Here is an 11733-nt window from a genome sequence, read left to right as displayed (position 1 = left end):
CTCATCCATTCTAACAATGATAAATAGACAAAATATTATCCATCACCCGATCTCAATTCTCTTATGGAACGCTAACGGATTACTCCACCAAAAAAACGAACTCTCTGCATTCCTTTTACTTAATTCAATAGATTTGCTTCTTATTAGTGAAACCCACCTAACACCAAACTCCTCATTCAAATTACCTGGCTATATAATGAACCACTGCGACCACCCTGATGGCTCAGCACACGCCGACTCAGCAATACTAATAAAACCCAACATCAAGCACACAATACTTCCTTCGTTTCAAAATAATTGTATACAAGCTACAATCATTGCTCTGACCTTAAACCACATTCCTACTATTATCTCCTTAGCCTACTTTCACTTTGGCATAAAAATAAGTACGGTTGAGCTTTCGCGCTATTTTACATCTCTCGGTAACAACTTTTTAATAGGCGGTGACTTTAACTCAAAATATCCCTGGTGGGGCTTTACTTCACCAAACACCAGAGGTCGGTTACTCAATAACTTTTTACTCAATCACAATTTAAAAATAATTTCCCCATCTAACTCTACATATTGGCTCTCGCATGCCAATAGACAACCTAATGTTTTAGAATTCTTCATAACTTCCCTTCCAGGTCTAGTGTACACATCCCGTGCTGTAAAATTTCCGATAAACATTATTCGCGCATTATCGTTTCAATATCAAATTTATTCGATAATATCAACTTTCACTAATAACTTTTTGCTAGGGAAATTTTAAATGAGCTCGATGCACATTCGGTTGTCATTAGTATTAAATCAAAGAAGTTTCAATGCAGTGTAACATTAGTTTGTTGAGACACTTTTTTCTAACCAAATACACTAAGGCCAACGAAAATCAGATAATTATTTTTCAAATAATTATAATTTTACTGCACAATGTGAAATATGTTAATCACTGCATTTCACTTGAACGTATTATATTATAATAAGTAACATTGGTAATAGATAAGCACAATATGTTTGTCAAAATAGTGTACGTGCACTATAGAACAATATATAACAATATTTTATTTTATTCTTTAAATTACAATGTTTTTTTTTTTTTTATGTTATGGAATCATGTGTACCGTTTAAAGATCAACTGGAGTGAAGTAAACAAAAGTAAAAATATGTTTTTGGAAAAACAAAATACAACACCCGAGTAAAATTATTAACAAACTGGCTAAAACGATTACAACCGTTGACGACGAACATCATGAATAACATATTATCAGGGAACACACTGTACTTCAAAATCCTATTATACCGTTATTGCAACATTTACGGATCTACAAAATTGTCAAACTCACACAGGACTTATAATAACTATATTCAAACACGATGGCCATAAGCATACTCGATAGTGACAGAATATACCGTTACGAGCTTGAAGTGTTCATTAATCACATGGATTTCACGGTCCAGGGGAAAAACGCAAAGAAATCACGTACCAAAGTAAATATCAATTATACTGTTGTGTCCGTGCGTAATCATCTTAGGTTAGGATTAGGGCCTAGGGCCTAGGTTAGGACCGTGAAACGTTTTGTAAATAACTTAACAGCTCTAAGACTCGACGCACACGTTCGTTCCTTACTACGGCGGCCGATACGTCCATCTTACGCGAATCGTCCGCCGCGAATAATAACGTCGTTGCTACAGCATCATCGTACGCGTGAATCCAGTTGTTCGTAGTATCGTTGTAGTTGATGCGCATACGTCCGATTTTTGACCACGAAACGTCAGAAATTGACGACGATATTGACATCGAACTATTTATCGGTGAGATATAAAAATTATCGAGAAATATGGAACATCGCTGATGAGAAATACCGCAATCGAACCGAAACAAATAGCTTCTGGGTTAATATTCACCCGACGTATTTTCCATCTTTTGACTAAAAAGCCGATAAGATGAGAAATAATGAGATACGAGTAAAAAATTATTATTTACAATTAATCTCCATCGTTGACAATTGAATGGTGACCGAAATGACATTAGTCATGACGACATGACCGCGGCAAAAACGCATGCGTGTGCTTTCAAACACTGAGATAAAAAAACGGACTTGGTTACAGCACGAGGGACTGTTTTTCTTCTTTTCCTTCGCCTTCCTCCCAACTATTTAGAGTCAGTCACCCTTGTCCTAAACCTCCACTCATCTCGACTTTCCATATCCTCTATGCACACACCAACGGCCTTCATATCATTATCAATTGTTTCCAACCATCTTTTGTTTTTGGTCTTCCTCTTCCTATTTTCCCTCCAACATCATTTTCATTTTACGCGCGAGAGACTGTTTTTTTCTATTTTTATTTTTATTGAAATATAATTAAAATATGTACAAGCTTATGCACAATAATTATTAATTTTGATGACGTATTAACAAATCACAATCGGTACCAGATTCTATGGGAGTGCAGGGAGTAATGTGCCCGAGCCTCAAGTTAGTGCTCTGCGCAGTTTGTAATTTTAGGGATCTGACTGGATTGAAAATGTTAACAATGAAACGAAGTTGGACCGAACCGATTCCTACATTTTTTTTTAGACAGGATCGTACTGAAATAGGTTATGGCGTAACTATAAAGTAAACCGTAAACCATAAAGGTTATTCGTAACTGCAAAACCGGGATCGACCGGACCGGATCGAACCGATCTGAATATATTTTAAGAATCGGACCGAACTGAAAACTTTCATAAAATTGTGGAGTCAGATCCAACTCGGTGACTCCTTTACCTATTCTTATATGATAATCCAAACCATAATCCGGATTAATATATGTGTAGAACGGACCATGCAGAGTTGACATACATAGTATACTGCATAACTAAGCATGCATACCTCAAGTTCTAAGGAGCCTTTAAAACCAAAATGTTAAATTTTAAATTGTCTGTTTTGTTCATTTTTTGCTTCTTCGTATTCTTATTTTATATTTATTTATTGAATTTCATTCATCAAATTTAATAGCGAGTTTATTATAAATCGAAATATCCAAACGTATTTTTGAAAATGGTGCAAAAAAAAAAAAAAACGAAAAAAGAAGTTACTTTTACAGCATTTTTTCTTTGAAAGACCTGTCTAATTGTTAATTGCACATCAGCCTATTGAAACTTAGATCCGGTATTGATCTCAACGACAGAACTAATGCCAGATTAGTAGAGTAGAGTGGCACCGTGTTGCAAATTGAAATGTGAACGCCCAACATACCTCACACGTCGAAACTTTTTTTATGACATAATAATGAGTATTAAAATGTAATTATAACTATACCGTTTTTAGAACGACGAAGAATCCGTCAAAATATCCAAATACACTATTAAAATAACATTGGACGATCTCCTGGAAACCGATATCTCCAACAACGATAAAGTGAAGGAAAGTTCCGAAGACCAACTGCTTAATTATTACGACGATTTGAAAGAAAATAATTCGCTTTACGATATTACGAAGCAGCTTGACGATCGATATCACGTAGACGAGAGTCCTGTCTGCAACTTATCGGCTCTCTGTTATAACATCTCGCAAAAAGAAGACGGTAGATCGTTCAGTACCACAAAGTTAGCAATGGGTAAAGGTAATAAACAATCATTGACGGCTTTCCGTAGTAATTTATAACATCGTTACACCGTACGATGTCTTACATTTATACCGAGACTACATTTTGTTAATTTTTTAAAATTTCATCGAAAGCTAGAACTTCATTATCATTCACGTAAAAATATTTTCAACCTAATTCTGCATAATGATTCCAATAACTAACAATAACTTATTCATGAAAAATCATAATTACTATATTATTGGTTCATTACGGTCTCCATCTAAGACCCGTTGCACATGCACTGTTATTATTGGATACTGAGTCGGAGTCGGATGTACTTTTCACATTAGCCGATTATTTCTAAAATTTCCGATTAAACTATAATGTGTTATGAAATAACTATTGTACGAATATTATACTCATTACTCATATATTCTCTATACGTTGTACCAGTAAATGATGGTCAAATCGCGTCGTATACTATAATTTTTTTCTTTTCGTGAAAATTTATTCATTTTCAAAATTAACAAAAAAAAAAAAAAAAAAGATCAGTTTTATTACATTTTTTGTGGCACAAGTGTAAAGAAAGCAAACAAAAATTAACCAGAAAGAAATAACAATAGTGTAATTAAACGTGATGTTAGAAAAAATTTATAAAAATTATGTTAACAGATTTAATGCAAATTATAATACAAATAATAATCATACGCCAGGTTAAAACGTACAAATCAAAAGTTTGTAAGTGACTGGATAGTACGCATAAAATATAAACCGACAGCGATTTTATCGTTACATGTAAAACCAACCATTTGATTATATAGGCCACTGATCGTTGGAAAAACATATTTATATCCGATTTGTAACCATCGTTCAGACTACTTCAATGATATCTAGTTATTGCGACTACATTTTTATCGTATCGAAACAAGTGTACAATGAACTCGTCGAAAACAATATAGGTATATGAGATGCATTCGACAATATCGATGTGTATATGTGTGCAACGAGTCTCAGCCTGGATTACTGTCCGTTATTGTATATTTGGTAATAGACCCTTATTGTGTCCAAACCTATCTCGCCCATTTATTCTTATTCGTTATTAAAAATAATAGTTTTAATTATGTTTAATATTTTTTATTCGATAAACCATAACCATTATTCGGCATTAGGTAAGTTCCCACATGAAAAATAGCAAATACGCTTCTACATATATAAGTTCCAACATGAAATAAATTTACCAATATGAAAGTTCCTTCACGAATGAAAGCACAATAAAATGCACAACTGAAATTCATAAAATATAATATTAATTTGTCGTTACAATAAAATAAAATAATTTATTTCCTTAAAAATAATTATAAATTATAAAAAAAGTAAATTCATAAATCCGGATAAAATCTATATACTTCAACAAATACGGATAAGAATTTGATTCAAAACCGGATTTGAATATTTGGATATTCAGAAAAAAGTAAAAGAGTAAAATTGTGTTTGTTACAATTTTTATTCGTATAAGGATTTACATATTGTATTAGTTGTATTTCTTTCATGTTGGAACTTACGTACGCAATCAACCTGCTATAAATCGTGTGGGTATTTACATCCACCCAATCGTTCAGTCTGTGGTGATTTTTCTACCAATTGTCTGTACACCACAATTCTTACAGAAATTAATAATCAATGAATGACGTATTTGATTTACTTGTTTAGGAGTTGTTTATATTTTTGCCTGTATGCCAAGGATATTAATAACCATATTGCAGAAGTAAGAATAGCACATTTTAATAATAATTAACTCGTTTTTCCATGTACAACATTGGAAATTATTTGTTATTTGTTAAAAAAAAAAAATAGTTTAATTATATTAAAATCATTTTATAACACTTTATTAAATTAAGTAAATTATTAAGTTAAAATTTCAATACCAAAAACAAATATATCCATGATTACTAGAAAAATCAATAATTTTAAAATATTACAATAAAATTATTAAAAAATTTTTTTTATAAACTATTCATTCCATAATTACCCAGATAATGTATTAATTTTAATAATCATGAGTCGCATTAAAATTATCTTTTTTCACTATCGTTTTCAGGACATTGAGGTTCTCGTGTTACAAAAAAAAAAAAAAATTGAATATTTTTACAGATGACCTAACCAGTACACGTCGTATATGAGCATTATTTATTTTTTAATTAAATATTTACAAGAGCGAACGGTGTTCGTTTTTTTTAATCCGCAGTTTTAAAACCATACAATCTGTTAATAGTGAAACCACGCGAAACTTTTTTTTGTAAAAACCTCGGAAACAACTGTGATTAACAACACGTTTAAATGCACACGTTTTTGTTCCTGTAAGGGAAACCATTGTCGTGATGGTCTATGTTCGACGCACGATTGCGTTTATTAAAATAATACGGGTTTACTAATGGAACTCCTATTTGTTTTGCTTGAAAAATAAATAATTTGCATTCCCGCGTACAATGATATTTTATCAGCTATTTATTTTAGGAATTATGTGGTACCGTTTTTAATTTATTGTATCATTAAAAGTATGTGTTGCTTAATTGTTACTTCAATCGTATAACTTTTGATGGCGTAGTAAAAAACGATTATACTCAACGAATCGATTTTTTTTTCCTACCACCGAAAAAGAAATATGTAATCATTGACCAACATCGTCGACGGTAATACACTTAACGCCGCCTTTATACACATATTTATACACTTTTTCCATTCACACTTCTTCGATTCGATTAAAAATATTGTATTTTTTTCCCCGCGGTCGCCGTAACAAAAAATATCCATCCGTTACATTGTTTGATAAAAAACTGAAGTCATGAGCGCGTTACTGATTCGTTTGTTAGAACTAAAAAATAAATTAAAAGCTTTGTCGTGTGATTCCTTTGTCGTCACACACACGCAGGAATCCTCTGAAACTGGCCGTCTTCGAGGATACGGAGGACGGGCAAAACGTGTTCGGCGAGGTGTTCATCGCGTTGAACAGTTTGACGGGGTTCACGAACGCGATAGCGTATCATTTTTACGAGAAGGGATACGGCAAGCACGTTCACGCTGTGGAAGGAGTGCACGCGGCCACGGATGGGGCCGGCGAGAAGACCAACGTGGAGCTGTCGGTGGCCGTGCGGTTGACGTGCCACGGGTCGGAGGGACGGGTCGACCGGTTGGCGCTGAGACCGGACGTACGACCGCGGCAGCTGCAGCCCGTGTACGCGGACCCGAACACGTTGGGTATCGCTTTCGACGGACGGCCGATCAGACCACGGCAGGAAATGACGTACCTGGACCACGTGGACGACGCGGACCTGGACGAGCCACTCCGCTGGTGCAGAAGGTACGACTAGCGTTCGGCTCGGGGGAGACGGAACGCATACCTTGACCGAACTACCCCCGCTCTAATTCTTTTTTCCCTTTCGCAAAAACCAAGCACCGAACGTTGGTACTCTGTTTAAGTTTTTTTTTTATCAAATCACTAAAAGTCTGATTTCTTCAAAAACAATAATCCGTAAGCACCCAGCTGAGGCTGTAACACGATTGCGCCCATCTTACCTTTTTACATGAAAAAAACCAACATGATTGCGCCTAGCAAATTAGCTCGATAGCGTTCCGTGAAATATAAGGTCTTGCCTTTCTAACAATTTTCAAATATACTATTTAAAAATACAGTCGGAATGTAAAAATCAAAGTTTAAGTTAGGTTAGATTATCATTTTAACAATTTTCCTTCCCAACAGGCTTTATGTCCTATAGGACTGAAAACACGTATTTATTTATTACCATACAATAATACTATATGATAACCTGGTATTTAGTAATTTTATTGTTATTTGTTATATTGTACGGGATATTCGTCGGTTCGTGGTAATCCGTTTAAGAGTGTCATTAAGAGCTGAACACGGGGTTACGTTCAGTGTTTTTAATTAGGAACGCGAAATCTGTACGTGTTATCAGAGTACATATACTATATATTTTACTTCGACTATCTCTGGTCGCTCCACGGCTCTCTTTTGGCCTCAAACACCCACCGAAAGGGCTTCACGCAATGACGATGGACCGTAAAGTGAACACTTTTCTTTTCTCCTGTACCGCGGACCCGGGGCTTCGTCATTGATCACTGCGCAGACGTTGTAAGTCCCTGTTGCACGTGGACATTTTGTTGTATGTAGTTCTTATATAACCTACTCGTTACGTTTAGATAAACTTATCAATCGACTTACTTATACCCTTTTTCGACCGTTGTTGGAAGCACAAGTTTAAAACATTGAACGAAATTCAATGTGGCCTGTAAAATGTTCCCATATATTGATAAAAAAAGAAAATAAATGAAATTTAGTTGATTTTAAATATCAGGATCATTATGACACCATATGCCCTTAGCAAGTAAAACGTTATTCCTATAAATTGTAATGTGAAAAAATACTTTACTAGCCATTGCCTACAACTGAATAGTCCACACATAATATTACTAAATCTGAATTAAATAAAAAAAAAATAAAAGATTCGAGTAAAAATTCTCATCGATAGTACCCATCATATTATGATCATATTAATGTCATCCGCTCCCGGTGACTGTACTGATGGAATGCACAAGTATTGCTGCGGAAGGGAGAGGGATTGTAGTTGTATTTTTTTCGTAACGGTCGAGAACTATTAATTAATTATTTTTTTTTTTTTTTAAGAAAACAATTTTTAAAAAAAATATTTTTTACTGTTTACGAACACGATACTAGGGTTCAAGAATCGACCATAAGTAACACGTGTTTCAGCCCTTGCAGTGTATTGTTGAGAAATATCAGAAGAATTTTAACCGATGACGAGAAGGAGCAGTACGCGGCAGCTTGCAAGTCGATCAAGAACAGCGTCAACGACGACGTTAAAACTGCACCACAGACAATTTGTACGCAGCAAACGGCCCCGGATCATTGTTCGGAAGCAAAACATTCACAACAATAGTTGCATTGTGAATAGTTTTCTTCAGCAAACGACCAGCAACCGAACGGAGAGTAATGAACACTTAAACAAGCGACGTACATTATACCGGCACCACCTTATGGATTTTTTTTATAAATTTTCTTCTCCAATATTTAGTGTGAAATTTTTATGAATTTGTAAGAATATTTTTCAAATTTGTACGATCTTAGTTTATATATATATATATATATATATATATATATATATTAAGATAAATCTCTATTTTACACAGAAGTAATAATTAATAATATATCCAATTGAAATTCTTGTTTTGTAGAAGTAGGGTTTATTCATATTATTCCATTATTGATAATTTACTATCATTTAGACTGTCATTTATGGCACAGAGATTCCCAAACTTAAATAAAAATATAAATATTTATTTCAAATCGAAATGCGACCTACAAAAAGTACAGCTACGAAAAAATCGAAAACACTGAGATTTTCTTTGGGGTGAGGTTAAATCTCAATCAATTATGTTCGATAACGAGAAAACCAAGATCGTACAAATTTGGAAAATTGTTTTATGAGTTACATACTAAATATTTATGAAAAAAATTTAAAAATATTCCGTATAGATGGGGCCAAGGTGATGTACATAGACAAACACAGTGATGCGAACACAAAATTATATTATTATTTACTTAATATTATTTAATATTTAATAATATTTAACGAGAGATGTATAAAACTTTATGAACATAGTGCAGCCTTTATTATTTTTCCAGATAATTATATATATATATATATTATATTATATATCTCCCATTATTATTTTGCACATTTACAATAATGCGCAAAACAATAAACGAATGGAATTTTCAACGCTTAATATTCGTGTATTTTTTAGTAAAATACTTATTTTTTCATTGACATTTTTAAAATAAAATAAAAATTTTCTTTACCCTTGCTTTTAATTAAAATTGTACCATTGAAAAAATAACTTAGGATAAAGAACATTCAAATTTATGAGTAATAAAAATCATTTAACCTAGTGAGTATAGATTTTACTATCGTATATTGTGTACAGATACACGAAAAGATACTGATACACTGATACACCTATACTAGAAAATGAAGTATACAGAAGAAGAACTAATGTAGAAGTACAACAAATTTATCAAAAACCCGGTATCAACGCGTACCTTAAGAGCAAACGAATTGAGTGAGTAGGCCATGTATGGAGGTCAAATGTAATCCTAAAGAAAGTTCTGGAATGAAAAATCAATGGAAAAAGACCTAGGGGTCGCCCTAGACAGCGCTGGATAGACAGGGTTAATGAAGATATAAACAAGTGCGCCCAGGGATTAACTTTAGAAGACAGTATTGACAGAAATAGGTGAAAAAAAGTAGTAGAGGCAGCGAAAGTCCTTCAAGGACAGTAAAAGCTAAGGAAGAAGAAGATACACGAAAAGATAAAATTATAATTATTATTGTATTGTGCGTGTAGTATATTTTTATTGAAAAATCGAGGCCGAAATAAACTTATATATTTCATAATTTAAATCAATCCAAACTGGTAAAACAAACCTAAAAAAGAACACATTTAAATGCACTTGACACGTGGTAAATACTCGCATGTACTTTAGCGGGCGTATCGCCACATAGAATTCAATCGAATCACCGTCACGTTGTAAAAACGATTCCGTGGGTCACTGTCTTAACATTATTGTTCGTGCAGTGTTTTCTAAAAGTAAATTCACAATTTAAATAAGTGTTAAACAATCGTCAATGTAATGGGCAAACCAGTATAACAACATTTACGCGTGGGAAATGAATAAAACGAACGTCAAGATAATATGAACGATTTTTTGAATAACGTTTAAAAATTTTCATCACGGATGAAAAAAATTACTTATTAATTTCTATAAAATTACAAGATACACAAATTGCGGTACTAGTTTAGTTATCAAGGAAACGTAAATTAATTGTAATCGAAAATTCAATCACTGGTTTCGTAATATAAAGAACTATAAGTTTGTAGAAATGAAAGCTGCTAAAGACATTTTTTTCAATCGATAAGATATGAAAATAATAGTTCGACTATAAGTGTTTATTGTAGCCCCTGATTTAATGATATTGCAATCACAAGATAATATGATAATACAATTAACTATGTATTACAGTGACGTGTTGAACTCATTTGTGTTTTCCTAATAATGCATTGTAATCGGCCGACAACGACCGTCTGCATTGAAAGACCGATGTTTTTGGCGTACCAATTCATTACTGAATTTTTACACTATAATTAAAAAGTTTTATGCTGTAAACTGTTGGACCATAGGTTACATAAGTAAGATACATATTTGTGTACGTAGTATATTTCTATTTCGTTTGATGTACCCAGTCACTTAGGTGGCTAAGTATTATTTTGTGGTAAAAGGACTGCGAGGACCGCTCACCACCAAACAATTTAAAGGAGCGATTGCTCCGAAACAACACCTTCGCCTCGTCACTGATGTGTTACAGAAACACATCGAAAACGCAGATATCCCACCACAGAAGTTGGCCGAATTTGTATCCTCAACAATGCGTCCACCATAATTGTGATCAATTTGATAAAATATTAAACGTATTTCGTTCAATTCATCACATCCGAACATATTTTATGTCATTGGAATTTTAAAAAACAAGCAAAATTATACTGATTTTATCTCAAGAAATCCGGGAGCAAAAAAAAAAAATTCTGGATAAAAAAATAATATATTAATCGCAAACACGAAAAAAAAAAACTCGAATAGACAGTATTATCGTACACATTTTCACCAGTTTTTTAATTAAAAATATTTATAGTATATTTTTTAACTGTACAAGTTTTCATCCGACACTTCATACTTTTTTTAATTATTAACAACAATTCATGTCTAAAAAATGGGAAGGAAAATATTGATTTTACAAAATGATCACTAGACATAATTATTTACGCATGAATAATGATTTTTTTTTACAGGTCACAATTTACATAATATGGATAAAGTATATCCGGGTAGAAATCTACTAACGATTGGCACAAAAATTAAAAATGACTCGCAATTTATAGCGATCCAATTAAAGGAATGCAAACGTTGGAAATTGAATCAGGCAACATAAGTAATTTATGTCGCAGTTGATCGTATACGTAAATTATGCGTGAATCCCGAATTTTAATTAGGCATATGGATTTACGTCATAAGTGACATGTGCAGACCAC

The 11733-nt window shown here is 33.2% G+C and overlaps 1 protein-coding gene across 1 annotated transcript; it reads left to right on the top strand.

Moving 5' to 3' along the window:
* The first annotated feature begins 1353 nt into the window (after positions 1-1353).
* On the top strand, positions 1354-8525 carry LOC112690544. The gene is made up of 5 exons (XM_025564577.1): positions 1354-1467; positions 3291-3585; positions 5260-5314; positions 6479-6907; positions 8303-8525. Exons 1-5 carry the CDS (start codon positions 1354-1356, stop codon positions 8523-8525), a joined length of 1116 nt encoding a protein of 371 aa, XP_025420362.1.
* The last annotated feature ends 3208 nt before the right edge of the window (positions 8526-11733 follow it).

This window comes from Sipha flava, unplaced genomic scaffold (genome assembly GCF_003268045.1).
Source record: "Sipha flava isolate LNK unplaced genomic scaffold, YSA_version1 50_pilon_pilon, whole genome shotgun sequence".
NCBI classification, from domain to species: Eukaryota; Metazoa; Arthropoda; class Insecta; order Hemiptera; family Aphididae; genus Sipha; species Sipha flava.
This window is presented reverse-complemented; position numbering and strand designations above follow the sequence as displayed.

Excerpts from the sequence above, each read along its gene's own strand:
- LOC112690544 (XM_025564577.1), top strand. The coding sequence starts at position 1,354 with ATGGCCATAAGCATACTCGATAGTGACAGAATATACCGTTACGAGCTT. Across the intron at positions 3,586-5,259 it reads AAAGTTAGCAATGGGTAAAG|GAGTTGTTTATATTTTTGCC; the intron begins GTAATAAACAAT and ends TTACTTGTTTAG. Across the intron at positions 6,908-8,302 it reads CCACTCCGCTGGTGCAGAAG|GGTTCAAGAATCGACCATAA; the intron begins GTACGACTAGCG and ends ACACGATACTAG.